The sequence below is a fragment of the Adiantum capillus-veneris genome, chromosome 1 (assembly GCF_014529385.1).
Source record: "Adiantum capillus-veneris isolate H3 chromosome 1, ASM1452938v2, whole genome shotgun sequence".
Lineage (NCBI taxonomy): Eukaryota > Viridiplantae > Streptophyta > Polypodiopsida > Polypodiales > Pteridaceae > Adiantum > Adiantum capillus-veneris.
In genome coordinates this window covers 9,683,843-9,702,665 of record NC_140931.1, presented here as the reverse complement: position 1 = coordinate 9,702,665, position 18,823 = coordinate 9,683,843, and the positions used below count along the sequence as shown (strand labels likewise).

The 18,823-nt window shown below is 47.0% G+C and overlaps 1 protein-coding gene across 2 annotated transcripts in view; it reads right to left on the bottom strand.

Annotated features, from left to right (window-relative positions):
- Positions 1-16,922, bottom strand: part of LOC147464291 (ribosomal protein L11 methyltransferase-like protein) — a 70,828-nt gene extending 53,906 nt beyond the window's left edge. The window contains exon 1 of one of the 2 annotated variants that reach the window (XM_086513863.1): positions 16,635-16,922. In XM_086513863.1, the coding sequence (XP_086369989.1) occupies positions 16,635-16,877 (243 nt within the window). In that variant the 5' untranslated portion in view covers positions 16,878-16,922. The remainder of the gene's footprint in view (positions 1-16,634) is intronic. The other variant, XM_086513860.1, reaches the window with a different exon arrangement.
- Between the last annotated feature and the right edge of the window lie 1,901 nt (positions 16,923-18,823).

Here is an 18,823-nt window from a genome sequence, read left to right as displayed (position 1 = left end):
AAGCGGCAATAGAGGCGTTGACCAGTGTTTTGGCCAAGGTAAACATCAAGTTTCCTACTTTCAAGGGACTCTCCTCAGAAGATACAGACGACCATGCAAGGAGGTTTGTATCTCTTTGTAGAGGTCGTGGTCTTAATAGAGAAGATGCTTATTTGGTGTTGTTTCCATCTACCTTGGATGGCTTAGCAGACAAGTGGTACAGTCAATTTGTAGAGAACCACTTTGCAACTTTGGCCACTTTACGACAACAGTTTTGTGCAGCATTCAGGCCAGGTGACTTCCAGGAAAAGGTTTTGGATGAGTTGGCCAACATGGTGTTCCAACCAGAGGAGACTTTTGTAGAACTCATGACTAAAACCAAGTCTCTGGTTGCCAAGCTTCCTCAGCAACCAACGGAATTTATGGTTAACAAGTGCGTGGAGAAGGCTCTTCCCAAAACTTCCCAGCCAAAACTCCGAGAGTCTCCGACCTGACGCCACTCTAGAGGAGTTTGTCGCGGCTGCTACCAGGATAGAGGGAGCTAGGAAGTTGTTCAACAACTCTCCTCAGGTAGAGACCCCCTTAGTGTCTTTGGAAAGTCCTTCTGATCCTTTAACTTTTTTACGCAGGGAACTGGAAGCCCTAAAGTTACTTCAAGAGGAGAGATCCTTCTCTCTTAGACAGGAGAAGCCTCCACATCACGAGGCATTGGAATAGATCAAGCGCGAGCTAGAAGAGCTCAAGTCTCAGCAAGAGACTAAAGCTATGGTTTGGTGTAGCTCATGCCGCTCTCCAGGGCACCCCCGACAGGAATGCCCCCTTCGGGTTTATTGCCACTTCTGTGAAAAGTCTGGACATGAGGACAAGGACTGCTACTACCTCAAGGGATTGCGAGAAATACATCAAAGTCTTGGTCCTACTCTTCAACAAAGGCCAGCACCTGCATCCTACATGGTTTCTCCCTGTGGCAATTCACACCACATGCCACCTCTATTGACAACCCCTCCTATGCAAGGTATGCAAAGTACGTTTCCCTCTCAGAGCTTTTATCATGCCCATGCTCCCTCATCACCTCAAAGCTTCTATGCCTCCACATCCAACTCCATGCAGCAGGAGCAAGGACCACCTCGCCCTTCGTCTCTCCCGTTGAATCGGCCCATTTTGTGCTACAGATGCGGGGAATATGGTCACTACCAAAGCAAATGCCCCTTGCCCAGAGGGTCCCCTCCCTGCCGTCATTGCCCTGCAACGAAGGATCACTATGGTAAAGATTGCCCTAAACTTCGTGCATCCACGGCTACGAACCCAGGTCAAAGCTAAAATGAGTTTACCTTTCCCAAGCTCAAGTTGATAGCGGTTAGCACCACTCCTCAACCACCCCCTTCCGCCCATGTGGTTACCACTCAAGAGAAGTTGCAGTTGGTAGAGGAGCCAGATGGCGTCCTCACCCGGGCTCAGAGAGCCGCTCTCGGTCTTAGTATTCCAACATGTTCAACTCCCCCACACATTCTCCCAACAGTGGATACTCTGCCTTCAACTGGCGCCAAGCCCTCACTCAGTGACAAACAAGAATCCAAATCTTTGCTCTACGATATTGATGAAGCCTTGTTGGAGGCAGTGGCTGATCTACAGCAGATCAAGGTACCAGAAAAGCCACTGGAAGAAAAAGAAAAGCCTACAGCAAAGACAATCTTGAAGAACACTTTTCAACAAGTGTCACTCTATGACATGCTGCGGCTAGATGCGAGTTTTCGAAGTGACGCGTACAGTTATTCAATCACTTTACCCCGGAGCAGGTCCTAGTGGCGGGTACCTCCCATTGCAACCATCCGAGTCCTATATGATATCCCATCACGCTGCTCCCCTCACGGATTATAGAAGCCCTCGTCTCACCGTGTCCGTCTTGGGACAGCAATTTTCAGGAGTAATTGTGGATGGTGGATCTGGCAACAATATGATGCCTGAGTTTACTACGATGGCTTTAGGCCTGCAGCCTACTCAAACTGCCCCCTTCACAATAACATTGGCCGACCAGAGGACATTATACCCTGTGGGCATAGTGGAAAAGATGCCTCTGCAGGTACAAGATTTCACTTTTAGTTTGGATTTTGTTGTGGTTCGTCTTCCACAAGTGGAGGGCAGATTTCCCTTGCTCATTGGTAGACCATGGCTACGACACACTAAAGCACTTCATGATTGGGGAAACGATGCCATGTGGATACATACTCCTAGCTCCCCGATGCAACCCATTCGCCTAGAAGGAGGCATGGATCCCGTCGTGCAACATAGTTCTTTGTCCCTAGCAACCAGCCTTGAAGTGGAACAACCTACTCCACCTGACGGGCGAGATGAGGATTTGTTGGAGTGGTTGGATGCTGCGAAATCTATCCCTATTATGGAGTATCTATTCACTCTTTGCCTGAAGGTACGCCCTCTTCCAATGTTTCCAGAGTAACTAAACCTAATGAGCAACGTGAGCCAGCTCAAAGGTTGAAGGTCATAGAAGCTACTCCTGATGCGCCCTTGGTGGAAGCCTTTGAATTTGGTTAGCCTGTGAAGAATCATAGAAGCGGAAAGAAATCTCTTGTACATGAGTTCACGCCCCTTCAACATCAGCCACATCGGTATCTGCTACTCCGAAAGATACAAAGCTCTACTCTGTGTCTAGAGAACTCCCTTCACAAAGCTTCCTGAAGATGGGATACAACAAAAACAATGTTGATTTCCCGCTTGGTGAATTCGGTGATCATGATATCTCTCTGCTTGAGTGCCATCTCCCCTCACTACCCCTCCCTCCTTCCTTCCTCGCCCTTACACACCCCCAACTCGTCCCCCACTTTCAAATTGGTCCCCCTCCCCCTACTCGCCCTAACCCCTCCACAATTCGTCCCCCCTCTCTCCCAACTTGCCCCCTATCCCCTCCCCAACTCGCCCCTCCCCTTCACAACTCGCCCCCTCTTTCAAATTGGTCCCCCTCCCCAACTCGTCCCCCTTTCCCTGCCCTATTCGTCCCCTCTCTCTCCCAACTCGCCCCCTATCCCCTCCCCAACTAGCGCAACCCCCTCCCCAACTCGTCCCCCTTCCCTACCCACTCACCCTCACCCCTCGCCCCTGCCATACATGGCCCAAAAACTCCCTTTGCAGCTTCCCCTCACCCTCTCCCCCGAGTACTTTCACAATGTTTAGGCTCTTGTCTTCAGCTTGAGGAGACGGAGACTTTCTGTAATTGAACAATCAAGCGGCCCTCTGGCTTTGTTTCCTTGTTCACAGGAGATGGAGAGCGACACAAAGGGGGAGAGCAAGTTTTTTGTAATCCGATCACAGCAGACTAGCAAGCTGAAGAGACGCTTTTCTCCTTGTGGCTTTCAATCATTGACCTGGTTGCCATCCTGTTGATGTTAATGCTTTTTGTTCTCCCATCGCTATGGAGCTTAACATTATTTGCGGTGTTACTCGGGCTTATGGTCATCCCTCCTTTGGAGAAGAGTGTTGTTGCAGAAAGATGTACAAATGCGATACCTAGTGGTTTTCTTTCACAGTTTTTCAATGTTCCTCTCACCGACACGATGAGCGATCTTGTGCGTCTTGTGGCGGACAACCTGTAGCAAGCTACAGTGTCACTTTCACAGCACACACAGTTAGTACAGTTGGTCTGGTCTAGCTCACAATGAACGGACTCTCTGAGCTGGCCAGTGCCACGTGGCAGGGATACGGACGGTGGTCTAGTGGACATCATGGCCAGGTCACCACCACCACTCGGTTTGGAGATAGACTTAGATGGCTTGCATTTATGAGCAGTTGGTGGCTCTTTATGGTGGTACATATCAGTAGTAGTTGTTGGGTCATCATTATCATCTTCTGCATATATGGTGCAGCGTCGTTTTCTAGAGAGCGAGTCTATACACAGCACGTCTGCACCATCCCTGCAGATCTGAGCCTCGACACCCCCATTGTACCCGTGAGTAATGGGCTGGAGCTGAGAATGCTACCACACTAGAGACTATATCGGCTCTTTGAGATAGTCGAGTCCATATGTTCTGGTCTGCTGCTGTGTCTCTGTGTTGATCAGCTATTATCTATTGTTTCCTTTGTTTTCATTCTGTTTTGAGTGAGATGTCAAGCACATTGCATTGAGGAGCACCCACTGTAGAGAGCATGACACACTATGCGTACTACAAAACGCTAGCTAAGTTGCTGCAGAAAACGCTAGGGCCATCTGCTGCAAAAACACTAGGTGGTCTGGTTGGGTGAAAATTGTTAGGTTGTCTTGCCAGGCTCTTGCTAACAAGGTGCACTGTCAGACACTGGGTCTCTGCTACCTCTTCTGCCAGAGAGTGCTAGCGCTAGTTTTCTTACATATTTCCTTAGCCAAATTGCCCTACCCAGTTTCCTAACAAAGTCACTTAATAATAATAAGTGAAAAATGGCTAAAATAGGGAAAAAGATTATGTGCACTGTAAAATGCTCCTGAAGGGTACTGACTGTAATCTGATGATCATGCTCTGTGCAACCAGAGGAAATGTAACTACTCTAAGTGCCTGGACATGCACGGTCTACGAACAAACTCACAAATGTGCCAAAACACTTCCTAAGATGAACCGAACCCTAGTCATGAAGTAGCTTGTCCACATGCACATAGGGTTAGATGTGCACGTGACAAACGGGGTACGGAACGGGCGGAACACGTGCTCAAAAAAAAATAGCAGTTTTCAAATTTTTTTAAAATCTCGCCGTTTGGACCTTGGGCGCCTTGTCAACTTGGAGCGTTTAGGGAGAGGGGGAGGGCTCTAGCCTCTCCTACTTAAAGCCTCATGGACAAGCTCAATCTCACCCCTCCCTCAAGGCTTAATCTCAAGCCTCATTGTCATCCCTCCGTCCGGTATCAAGCTCCCAACCTTAAGCTCTCTCCTTCTCTCTTGGGCCTCAAGGCTTTAAGCCTCAAGGCTCAAGCTTGAAAGTTAAAGCTCCATCCCTCACTCTCCATCTCTCCCTCAAGGCTAACTCTTGAACTTTGAAGCTCCATCACTCCCTCTTCCCTCAAGCCTCAAGGCTCTCTCCCTATACCTTGGGCCTTGAGGCTTAAAGGCTCTCTCCCTATACCTTGGGCCTCAAGGCTTTAAGCCTCAAGGCTCAAGCTCCATTTCTCCCTTCCTCTCCCTCTTCCTCTCTTTCGCTCAAGGCTCCATTGACGGTTTGACCACCTCTCTCTCTCTCTCTCTCTCTCTCTCTCTCTCTCTCTTATCACTTATGGCCCACATCAAGTGAACGTGTGCCCTTGGGTACGAAGAAGAAGAAGGATGAAGCTTCATGGTGGGACGAAGTGCATTCCCGAGTGTTTGGAAAGTCCGGTGGTACACGTGCATGGAAGTGCAAACTATGTGGCTTTGAACGGCAATCCGGCACAACCAAAGTCCGTGTTCACCTCCTTAAGCTAGAGGGACAACAAGTAGCAATATGCAAGGCGTTCAACGAGCAATTGTTGAAGGTATTTGAAGCCAAGGATACCGCCATCAAAGCCAACAAAGAAGAGAAAGAAGCGGCAAGGCCTAAGCGTCCTGCAATCGACCCCAACGACTTGGTTTTTCCATCTTTTACACCTTCTTCATCGGTTGGTGGTGATAGTAATGTGGCAACGACGGAGATGGCGGCGACATCATTTTGATCGGCATTTTCAATGCCTAATACTACTCGAGTCTCCACTCCCAAATCTCACCAACGCACCCTACATACTACTTGGGATCCAAAAAGAAAGAAGGATGTGGATGCAAGTGTTGCCCGCTTTTTCTATCATGATCACATCCCGTTCATAAAGGCTCGGTAAGACTTACTATCATTTCTCACAATCAATCATCTCGATTCTCATTCTCATCTAAATAGTAAATCCTAATACCCCTTGTGTGCAATGTGTAGGTCGAAGTACTTCAAGACCATGTGCACGAGGATTAGAGAGTATGGGGCACGCTATGTGCCACCCTCTTCCGAGGCACTCCACACTACTCTACTCGACAGAGAGAAGCCCGTTGTGGAGATGGCAATCCTCAACATGGAGAGGCAATGGACGAAGTATGGCGTGACCCTCATTGCGATGGATGGAGCGACACTAGGAGGAGGTCCATTCATGGCATTGTTGCCTATTCCCAAGGGGAGATGTATTTTGTCCACTCCCATGACGCCACAGAAAATCAGCAGATGTCCTTGCGGGAGAGTGAGCCTCCGCCATAGAGACCATTGGGGCAGATCTTGTGATAGGGCTAGTCATCGACGGGGAAACATCGAACAAGGCAGCCGGAGCTATTTTGGAAGGCGCTTATCCTCACATCACGGTGTCCTTTTGCATGGCACATTGCCTTAACAACCTCTTGAAGGATTTCGGCAAACTACCTTGGATAAAGCCTCTCATTGCATCCACATCCAAGGTGGTTGCTTTCATCAACAACCACAACGTACTTCGAGCCGAGTTCTTGAAGCGTTCGGGGGGGCAAAGTGCTTCTATAGTATTGTGAGACCCGCTTTGCCTACAACCATCTTATGGTAAGCTGCTTTGTAGAGTGTCAAAGTGCAGTACGGCAGCTCTTCATCAATACAGAGTTTGCTGAGACTTCCCATGCAAGTACAGTCGTAGGGATCATTTGTACAAGGAAGGTAGAGGATCCTGAATTCTGGGAGTCTCTAAAGACTATTGACAAAATGGTGAAACTAGTGATCCACTTGCTTAGAGTGATGAATGGTATGCAACCTTGCATATTGGCAAGGTCTATGAAGCAATAGATCGCATGGTCAAGACGCTTGAAGATCTTAAGAAGGACCCATATAGGCTCGAAGAAATCAAAGACCTTTGCAGTAGCAGGTGGAATGCCTATAGTTCACCTCTTCATGGTGCAGCTTTTGTGTTGGACCCAGAGTTCCAAGGTGCAAGACAAGAGCATGATTCAGAGGTGAACACACATTGGAACACCATCTTGAAAAAGCTTTACCCTGATCGTGACATGCAGCGCAAAATCAAGGATCAGCTTGCATTTTACAGGGATATGCGAGGATCATTTGGGACAGCCGATGCCCAAATTGATCGCACCAAGATTTCCTCCGTCTTGTGGTGGCAAGAAAATGGTTCGTATGGTCCCGATCTTCAGCGGCTTGTCGTCCGCATTCTCAGCCAAGCGGTTAGCTCCTCTTGCTTGGAGAAATTGTGGAGCGTATATAGCCACGTTGCATCTAGAAAGAGAAACCAACTTGGAGTGGAGAAAGCAAATGAGCTTGTTTTTGTCAGTGCAAACTTAAGAATGCTTTGCAAGTCAGCATCCAAAGTTACAGATCCTTTTCTACAGAGGGAGATAGACGCAGAGGCAGAGGTCCTTGGAGAGGCAGGAGGATCTACGCATGAGGATGAGCCTATGCAGGAGATTGGGATGATATTCATGACGTCGAGGACATCACTACAAATTGGGAGGTGGGATGCTCTTTTGCCCCTACCCAGAGGTGAACATCTTTTGGTATTTGTTTCCTTTGTGGTCGCCGGCTTTGCCCCCTTTTTGTATTGCACTACCACATGAGTGATTGAGTCTTGACATGTCACCTAGCGACTCTCACAGTTGTTATTTAGCACTCTAGCCTCTACATGTCTCTTTGTAGCGCCTTGGCTAGCCTTGTAAGCCATCTTTATAATATATCATCTTTTTGCTCCAGAGTTTTGTGTGGAGTCTGGAGTCTATTCAACTTTGAGTTAATGTTCTTTCTATGAAGAATCAAGATGCTTTTGTAAAGGATATGTGTAGTGCGCAATCGCGTGTAAGCCTTAAGACTGAAGAATCATTGCAAAGCATACCTAAATAGGATTCTACTTGGACTAATAGGTGTGTATGGCTCTCTACTAACATATAGACTAAATCCAAGCTAATTTAAGCATATTTTAAGCTTACCGTTCCGGCCGCCCTTCCCGTTCCGTTTTTCTGGGGGAGGGAGGGACGTTCCGGAAATGTTCCAGAGGCCCCCGTTCCCGTCCCGGGTAACTTTGGCTTTGTTACGAGCAACTTTCAAAAGCCAAAGGATCCTACGGGAGTGAAGTTATGGGAGCATGTTTATGCTCCAATCCGGTCCAAGGTGGAACCTGTATAAATTGGAATTTAAGGTGCATAAAAATAGAAATTTCACAAGAAAAGCCTACAAATATGTAAACTATCACTCTATATAGCTAAATGAAAAGGCCTACCTATGTTAAACATCAAACAAGTAACCTATCCTGATACGAATATGAGACACAATACTAGATTTCCATGATAGCATGACAAACTGTTTATATGTATGATGATCTCAATTTTCATTGTTCAATACCATACTTACAAGCGACATAGCACTGTAAGAGACAATGTACATCATACATGAGTAAAGATCCAACGATTGACTGATGATTATCAAAATACTGCAAATACAAAACTCAAAACTACAATCATCTCAACATGAGTAGTTCATATCAATCATGACCAATGTCTAATGCCAACTATAAAAGATTATAAACCAGTAAAACTACTACATAGTTGTCACGTGCACATCTAACCCTATGTGCATGTGGACAAGCTGTGACTCCTATTTCTAGGGTTCAGGACAGCCTAGGAAGTGTTATGGCACCCTTGTAGCCTGTACGCAAGACGTGCATGTCCAGGCACTTAGAGTAGCTGCATATACTCTGATTGCACAAGCCATTAGCACCTAGCATCAGTAGCCAACACCAAGCATTTGCCATGTACCGCATGTGAACCTACGCTTGACCGCCGGTGAACCACCTCTTATGGGTCACTTAAATTATAAGTGACTTTGGGAAATTAAATGAAGGTCGTGGGCTGAATTCTCATGCTGCTCGACCCAGCCAGAAACTCCTATAAGAGCATCCCCTTTGGCGCTAGAAGAAGACAGAGGAAGTAGAAGAGGGACCAGTTCCCACAGCACAAGCAGCAGCAGTTCCAGCCTTTCCTCTCAACAATTATGCCTCCTGCCAAGCTTGATACCAATTAATGGCATTACCCGCTAGATACATGGCAATAATAAAAACTTTACTATTGCTGGTTTTCTTGTTAGTCACAAAGTAAGCATTAAATTGATGCAACCAAGAATACATCACACAAGCATCCATCTTACCATCATACTTACTGAACGTCCGCTTCTCAGTGATTAGATTGTTGGAGTCGTCGTCTCTACTTGCACTATGTGATGACTTGCCGGCCTCCTTGAGTGGCTCTCTCTTCGAAGAGAGTACTTGTAGGATCGACTCTTTCATGCATTGGCCCCGCTGTGCATCTCACTCTAGCTCCATAGCCACCCTCTTTTCTTCAACCGCTATGCGTTGAGCTTCGCGTGCTTGCTCACGCTCTAGCTCCATAGCTGCCCTCTTTTCTTCGGCCACTATGCATTGAGCTTCCCTCCGTTCTTCCCGTTCTCTTTCAATGGCGGCATGTTGAGCCTCTTGTTGTAGCATCATCTCCATCATAGACTTGACCAAAGTCTCCAAAGGATTTGGTGCAATCCGTGGCATAGATGGGGATGGGGGAGAATCTGGAAACAATCCTCCTGGAATAGGGACTTCTTCTTCTCCGATTCCACTCTCATCACCTTCACGCAAAGTATCCATACCGCTTCTAGTGATGAACATGCATTGAGTATTTGGGTACTTGAGGTTTCTTGGGGTACTTAAGGTACTTAATACTATTTGCAATCTGCATTTAAGAAGACTTTTCTCTTACCCAAGCTCAACTCCTTTCTAAGGATGCATCCCTTGACGGCCTTGCGCTCACACCAAGGTTGCTTTTTCCCACCTCACATCGATTGGTTTGCCGCAATGTGCAAGGTCCGCTCTCAATGAGTGAAAAAGAGGAACTAGGAAAGGCTGGACAAGCCCTTCTTTTTGGGTTACCTGTCAATCTTCAAAAGCACAGATTAGGGATCGTTACGCCCAAGTGGTCTTGGGTTACATGCGATAGCAACAAGCAAAAATAATTTCGTGGTTCTTAATGACCCCCCTTTTTTTTTAGTGATGGTACTAAACACTGCCAAACAGCTCTAATATCAATGTTATGTGCAGGGGAAGTGATTTATGGTGTGTGCTCAGGATGAGTGCTCAGTGTGTACTCAAGGTTCCTTTTACTGAAGGGGAGAGAGCCCCCCCTACTTTATGACCGTTATGCAATAGACTAAAACAGAGACTGAAGACTGTGAGTGAAGGTGATATGTGTGTGTGTGTGTGTGTGTGTGTGTGTGTGTGTGTGTGTGTGTGTGTGTGTGTGTGTGTGTGTGAGAGAGAGAGAGAGAGAGAGAGAGAGAGAGAGTGAAAAGAAACGAAATAATACATTAACCTCTACAAAGTCCAAAATGACCTATGAGACCGACAAGTTACAAACTGGCAAACCTAATACAAAGTCTGTGTGCTGAAAGAAAGACTAACATCCTAAACAAAATGTTGTAGTGAAAGTGAATGTGGGGGAAAGACTAGAGACTCTCTAGTCAATACAAAGGTACAAAATAATGAGGGTCCAAGAAACTTAAGCTACTAAGAAGATCCTCCAACTCATAGTAAATCGAGCATCGGTCAGTGTCGGATCTCCTCGATGTCCTCCATGGTCAAAAACCTGATTGGGCATCGTGCGTAGTGTGCCAAAATAATCCGAATCCTCCTTTGTAATCTCCGTCTATGCTGGGATGTCCTCCTCCGTAATCCTGGATGCCTAAATCTCCCTAAGTCCATCGCATGGTCAATCAGTGTGCCTCTAGTGGAGGTGAGATCTGAACTCTGCTTCAAAACCTATCTGTCTGGTTGTCTAGTGGTAATGGCTGAGTTGAGTCTGTCTCTCTGGTCACCTCAACAAGCACTCTCTATGTCTCCTCAACTCAAGCAGCATCTCTGATCCATGTACCCCATAACTTTGAAAAGTGGTCCAAAACCCTCTTTGAAAAAGCAATGGAATTGCTCGTGAATCTCATAGTATGCGGAGCAATAACATATGTATTGCACCTCTGTCTCTGGCTCCCTATGGCATACACGACAAACCCTAGCCTCAGCCAGAACTCCTCTATATCTGCCAGTCTCAATCTCAAGCTCTTGTGAGGATGTGCATATCTGGCCAATAGCACACCGCACCCCATATGATAAATATATATCCATATAGCTGGGCCTGACTACAAAGCCATTTGCTGTGAGTTAAAGAAAATGTTCTCTATAAAAAGCCATCTTCGTGCCCAACTCTTGAGTAGGCTCTATTCAAGTCCTCCTAGTGTCCATCTGAATCAAGCCGTGACGGATAAGTCTAGTAATCTCTGTCTGTGTCACAGTGAAAGAGAGGGCCTCCAAAGAGTGCTCGATCTATGTCGACGACAATGATGAGGTATTGATGGGTCTATGTCGATGACAATGAAGTCAACGACGAGGTACTGTTGGGTCTATGTTGATGACGATGATGTCAACCACAAGGTACTGATAGGTCTATGTCGACAACGATGATGTCGATGACGAGGTTCTTGATGGGTCTATGTCGACGACGAAGTTTTGTGGATCCTTATGCCAGCCAAGGCACAAGGGTTACTAGGTGCTAAGGGATGTACCGTGCACGCTTCACTTGCGCTACGTAGACATGCTTTTGCTATAGTTTAGCATGGGCTTTAGCTTAGGACCTAGCCTGGCACTTTGTCAGCCTCTAGCAAGACGTGCATGTCCATGCCGGTCATAGTTGCATACCCTCTCTTGCACAGTACCACATTTTAGCACTTAGGCATTTATTGCACGTAAACCACCACTTAAAGTGCATTTTATTGATAAGTGACTTTTCATTTATCCTTGTTGGGATGGCTACCCGACCTAGGTATTTGTACCTATTTAACCAGCCCCCCTTGGTGCACCAATAGAAGCCAGAGGAGCAATAAAGGTGCCACTCAAGAATCAAGCAATACCAAGCACATGGAATGTCATCATCTCCAACGTTTTCCAAGATCAACCATCAGCGTTTTCAGCCAGCAGCAGCGTTTTGCTTTGCCCTCGGAACCCCGCAGCACATCCACCGCGTACAGCCATAGCCTCACCATGGTCGCAATCCTCGTAGTGTCTATACCAGTGTTTTTAGTTTTCAGCCCTCAGAACAACCAACGTTTTCAGCCGCAAACACATGTAAGGCATCCAAATGGCGATGCATTCCCTTTGGGGAGTCAGAAATCAGCACAATATCATCATCATATAACAAAGTGGGATCCATGTCCCTGTTGTTGGGGTTAAGGCCTATGTGCCTTGACCGGTCGCCCAGGTCATGGGCGCCCACCCACTGTTACCCTATACTTATAGTGAGTATACTGTATAGGGGGAGCTGCCACTTCACTGTCTCCCCACCCACATCGTGTGTGTCTCCTCTCTCTCTCTCACTCTCCGTCTGTGGTGCTCCCCGATCCCCTTCAATTGGTATCAGAGCTATGGTGACCGCGAAGAGCACGACGGCTTTGAGAGCTTTGAGGCGATAGCTCGCTCGCTCTCGACGGTGGAGTTCGATCGCGGAGTTTCACGGAGAGCGATTTTAGCTTGAGGAGCATTGTCTTTGGAGCTTAGGAGCTTGGTGTGGTCAAGCTTGGTCGAGGAGGCGGTTGCCACTCATGCGAGAGTGAGCTATGTTGCCATGGTCTTGGCGGTTTATGTATGCCATATATGGATTTGTGTATTTGTTTGTGGCTGAGATTATTTGAGATTTGGCTCAATTTATAGAAGAAATCTGTTGGATTTTATCCAGGTTCTCGCCATAGCTTCTACGTATCCGTAGGTTGCTCTTTGACAGTTTAGTGGTTGAGTTTACTCCCACTTTGACAGGTGATTTTCAGTCATCATTTGGTTGGAGTTTGGAGTCACTTGTGTATGCCCTTGTGTGCCGTATTTCGTATTGCGCATAGCGACAGATCTTGCAAGGTTTTGCGAAATGTTGCTATAGTTATCTGGCAGACATTTGGTCATCGATTGAAAGGTATTTTGGCAGCAATCATCACTCACATGTATGTCATTTGAGGTGCCGTTGAGTGGTACTCCGGCAAGAGCGAGTATGCTCATATGTATGACTTTGTGAGGTGATTCCGGTCGAGTTTATTCCCGGATTGGCCATTGTGGCATATATTATTGTCTCTTTGAGGTTTACTGTTGAGATTTTGCTCCAGTTACAAAGGAGACTCTGCCAAAATTTTGTCAGATATTTATGCGCGATTGAGTCATATTGACTTGTGATTTTGTGCAAGGTTTTGCACGGTTATTGGTGCAACTTTGCATCAAATTTTACAGCCATATTTGCAGACTTTTGTTGATGCGATTCGAGCCAGTTTAGGGCTGATTTGGTTGACATTGCGGGAGCTCTATTTTGGAGTGTGTCTCACAGGTTTTACATTGTGTTTCTGGCCATATTGGTAGACAGTTTCCAGGTGTTGTTGGTGAGGTGGTTTTGCTTTCTAGTTTACTACATTGTGCTCATGGCAGAGACAGGTGATCGATCAGATTGTGACCTCTCACAGATGCGCATGTTTGATGGGTCAGACTTTGCGGCATGGAGAGAGTGTATGCTTGATGCATTGACACAGCGAGGGTTGCATCGACCATTGAGTGGTGATGTAGGTAGACCTTCAAACATGTCTGACGATCAGTGGCAGGAGCTAGAGGAGATGGCACTATCTACGCTCTCTTTGCACCTTGCGGAATCTGTATATGCTCTTGTTATGTATGAGACTACTTTGAGAGCACTTTGGCGCACATTACATGATATGTATGATAGATCTGAGTCATCAAGGACTCGTGTGAGACATGTACATTCACGAGTACGCCAACAGGTGATATGTTGGTATTGTGGTCATTCTGGACACGTTAGACGACGTTTTCGTCGTATGCGACATCGTAGGAGACATGGCAGTCTCAGAGATGTATGCAGTGATGCCATGGACTCAGTTGCTTTGGCAATTGAGACACATGTAGTGTCGGAGTATACTAGTGACGGGGATGTCACTTTTACCTCGAGCTATGCACGAGATGCTATACATGTGGATAGTGCACCCCCTTCGCAGTGGTTGCTAGACGCAGATGCTATGTTTCATGTCACGTCGCATCGTGAATGGTTTTGTAGCTATTCTAGCGGGATGCTTGGCAGTGTACGTTTGACCGATGGATCGGTGCATGCGATAGCAGGTGCAGGAGATGTGAGACTGTCATTACCGAGTGGTGCATCTTACTTGTTACGACATGTGCGCTATGTACCAGATTTGACAGTGAGTTTGATCTCGATTGGTCAGCTTAGAGATTGTGGATGTCAGATTTCGCTACGAGAGCGAGATTTTGTGATGCATTTGGGTTCGCTAGTGATTGCGAGAGGTGCCAGGAGTGGTACAGGTTACCCATTGCATGTGGATCACGCGAGAGACGGTGTTGTCTCTGTGATCATGCAGCCACGTAGACAGCGAGAGAGCAGGCGAGTCTCTTTTGCTTGTGGGTTGCAGGATGCTTTGCATGGAGTGCAGAGCAGTGACCTTGTTGTGCAGGTTGCGTCTACGGATGCACAGGTAGAGCGGGACAGCTCTAGTGAGTCACAGCAGGATGAGTCATCAGAGGTGATGACAAAGATGACTCACATGGATGCTGAGATGTCGGCTATTGTGCAGTCATTTCTTGATATGCTTATGTCAGAGCTTGATGCAGATTCAGGATATATGGATACTCTTGGTACACATGTGATATGTGGTGGGCACGAGGAGTCACTCCAGAGCTCGGAGTCAGAGTACCATGGTCTCTATGATAGGGGACAGGATTGCCATGAGTTGAGTTCTGAGTTGGAGGTGGCAGAGGTTGCCACGGTTGCATCAACGTTCGGTGTCCTCATGTACGAGATGCTGATCTCGAGGCCCGACATAGCAGCTGCAGTGGGAGCATTTGAGGATTGATTAGTTGTTCGATGACTGATCTCGGCATAGAGCATAGGGGAGGTTTGCAGGTATTGGACCGATACTTGCAGGAGTGCATGAGCTCTTGTAGACTATTTGCAGAGCTTGGAGCTAGCTCTGTGTGGCTTCCGCAGTGGGATGTTTGTCTATCAGTAGAGCCGGATGCACTAGCTCATCGAGAGTCAGTGGGCATAGGTTGAGAGAATATCTCACCTTCTATTAGTTGTACACTAGTAGATCTTGCTTACAGGCACATTGGCCTTTAAGTGGGAGGTTGTTGGGGTTAACGCCTATGTGCCTTGATCGGTCGCCCAGGTCATGGACGCCCGCCCACTGTTACCCTATACTTATAGTGAGTATACTGTATAGGGGGAGCTGCCACTTCACTGTCTCCCCACCCACATCGTGTGTCTCTTTCTCTCTCTCTCTCACTCTCCGTCTGTGGTGCTCCCCGATCCCCTTCACCTGCTAGCTTCGCTCCTTTGTCCCCTAATCTCGTAATGTAATTAGAGGCCTCATCTACATACATACCAAACAAAGTAGAAGATAACAAGCATTCCTGCTTCACTCCAGTAGTGGAGTAAACTAGGGTAGAACTGCCCTCGGGAGTGCGTGCCTGCCTTGCAACTAATCTGTAGGAAGCCATAATCCCCCAAATGAGCTTTGTGGGTAACCCCATGACCTGCAATCACCGCATTAGTCTAGCTCTGGGTACAAAAGCTTTGTGGAAGTCCACAAAGCTACAATATATCCGTTTCCCATGTGACTTGCCCTCCTCAATAATGGCTCATAGAGTTAGGATATGATCAAGAGTAGAGAAACCCCTCTTGAAACCTGCCTGTCCTATTGCTCGTATACCCTGTCTCTCTGCCCATTTGCTCAGCTACTGCTCGAGAATGGATACGTATAACCGTGCTAATGTGTGACCGATCAAGATAGTATGGTAGTTCCCAGGCTCCATAAGGTCTATTGCCTTTAGGATAGGCACAATAGTAGACAAACTCCAAGTCTCAGGCAAGCCCTCACACATAGCACGGTTAAACATCATAGCTGGAAGCTCTGCAAGCATATCTCTGGCATGAATAAAATGCTCGGCCACTAATCCCTCATGATCATAAGCTCTCCCATGCTTCATCCTGTCAATGGCTTTCCTTACCATTTCTGCTGTAAAGAAGACATATGCATGCCCCACACCTTGGGAGAAGTAATAGCTAGAGCGGGAGAGGATTCAAGAAAAAGCCGCCAAGCCTTGGCCGAATCTTGACTCAAAAATAGCTGGTATAACTACTACTCAAGGCTAGCCAAAAAGGCCCTCTTCTTCTGACGTACTAAACCCCAGAAAGCAATGTGCCATTGTGTATTGAGTGATGACTCCAAGAGAAACCTCTCTTTGTAGGCTCTCAAATCTCTGTGCTCCTCATCATACCAACTATTATGGGGCATAGTCCTAGAACAGTGTCTCTGCTCAATGTGGATAAGGCTCCCTAACCGCATCCCGTAGAGTCTCTATGATCTCCCAATGCCCATCTATTCTATCTCTCTAGGTTACTCCCACCCTGTCACCATAGACAACCTCTGTTCACAAGCAAATAACAAAAAAAACACATGGTCTACCTTCAAGAGTACGCGTACACCACACAAATTGGAACAGATAAACTGGTGAGACGCTCTTGAGGTGTGGTATGTGTCCATCAGAGCATCAAACGAGTAACAGAAGGTAGTCAACTAACCGCTATGTCGCCAGTGCAACGGACTGTGGCAGACGTGGTAGGGATGAGGTAGGAGCTGCTGTTGTGGGTGCTGCAAGCTTGAACTAGAGAGGCGTGGCTACTAGAGGCAGCTGGCAATAGACGGCCAGAGACGCTGCGCTTTCTATTAGCACCCCAATCCATCCTACTCCTCCGAAAACTATGCTGCCCGAGTGTAGTCTTCGACACCAGACGAAGCCAACGCCCCATGCCCACTGTGACCATGTGGACGTATTCAGACTTTGAACTCCTGTATATTATTTCCCCGCTGAGTTTGAAGATACCGATACATTACAAAATTCTAGCGAGAGATTTTAAGCTTTCGACTAGTATGCAGTACCCAATCATTTTAAAGATTTTATTAAGAAGAATCGGCAAAGATCCCCGCTGGCAAACATGTCATAGGACGGGCTCGCAGGCACAATGCTGCACAGGAATTGAAAGGAAAAGAAATGGAAAGAGGGGAGGGGGTGGGGGGAGGCTACTGTGAAGCAGGAGGCAGCGACGAAGTAGGGACGAAGCAAGAGCGAAGGCGGGACGACGTAGGGCAAGGAACCCATGCCTTTTTTTAAAAAAAATAACAAATCCCCATCAACTGCAGTGTCGAGCGCGAAGGCATCTAGTTAGACGAGCTTGTGAAGAGACAAATCTCCCACTGTCTCAGGTTCGAAATTGTGCAGCGCGCCTTCATTTTAGATGAGGTTCTCCTTACGAGGAAAGTACTGGATTCGAGGGAATCTGTTGAACAAATTGAATATAATAAACATGGGCCAGTAAGAGCCAGTACGAATCTTGCGAGATCCTTTGAGATTGCAGGTTGCGATGCGATGGCAGGACGAAAGAACGAAGCCAGGTGCGGCACAAGCAGGAGCGTTGGACTAGGAGCAAGGAATGGCGATGGTGGCAGGAGCAGGAGGGGTTGGAGTCGAAACCAGTCGCAACAGGAGTGAGCAGGGGCAGGAGCAAGAGGGACTGGAGTGTTCTTTTTTTGTTTTTATAAATTACTACTTCTTTACCAGCATTCTAGGAGAGTGTAGTGGCTAGGGAGGTTGCACTCAACGTCCTCGATTGTCCTGTCCGTGGCGATCGCTGCTTTTGGGGTGTGTTGTTGGGATTTTAGAGCGCCTCTTCGAGCAATAGGATTTTGGTATCTGCAAAGATTTCGCTAATAAAAATAAGAACCTACCAATATAATCAATGAATTTAGTAATCGAACAAGTGACGAGATCACAACTTTGTAGGCGATATAATGTTTCACCAATTTCCTCAATTCTAATAAGTACATTTCTCGCTAATCAATGCATTGCCATCCACATAGACGGACTCTCTCTCTCTCTCTCTCTCTCTCTCTCTCTCTCTCTCTCTCTCTCTCTTTGTGCGAGCATTATGTTGTGATGATTTTCAGGACATGTGTGGCTCTCATTCCTGCATTGTGTGTGTGTGTGTGTGTGTGTGTGTGTGTGTGTGTGTGTGTGTGAGAGAGAGAGAGAGAGGGGGGGGGAGTGAGAGAAGAAGAGAGATTTTAAGGTCATAGGAACAATCCCAAGAGACCTCAAAGTTGTGTGTGTGTGTGTGAGAGAGAGAGAGAGAGACAGAGAGAGTGGGGAGGACTATGCAACCTTGAGACCCTCTTTCACTCACTCTCTCTCAAAATCCCAAATGCTCAACACTGGCATGAGCGAGGCTGCAAATCGATCTTCAATTGCAGCTTGCTAGCTTGCTGAACGAGATTGGGTAGGCCACATCACAAAGTTAGGCAAAGTGGGGATGTGGCATGTAGTGGGTAAGTCACAAGGGATCGAATTAATGAAGATGTAGGCTAGTGATGATGGATGCGCTAAGAGAGTAGCCTAGAAGGCACAGAAGTTAGTGCATCAACAAAAGGGATGAGTAGGCTTGAGGAGTACCATGGCCACCTTTGCATGTCTATGTCTGTCAGGCATTTGGAGGGAGAGGGCACAACGTCACAAACAAGTTGAAAAGGCCTCCCCCATAGGCCCTCGAAAGGGCTTCGCCGACCCTTTACCCATTTTGAGGGCCCATCAAAGAACTACAAGTGCCCCATACTTCACCATTAGCCGATTAATGCAATCTACAAACAACATAGATTCTATGAATGGTGGATAGAATATGCCACAAAAGAAAATCTATGGTTGCGAGTCTATGCGTTG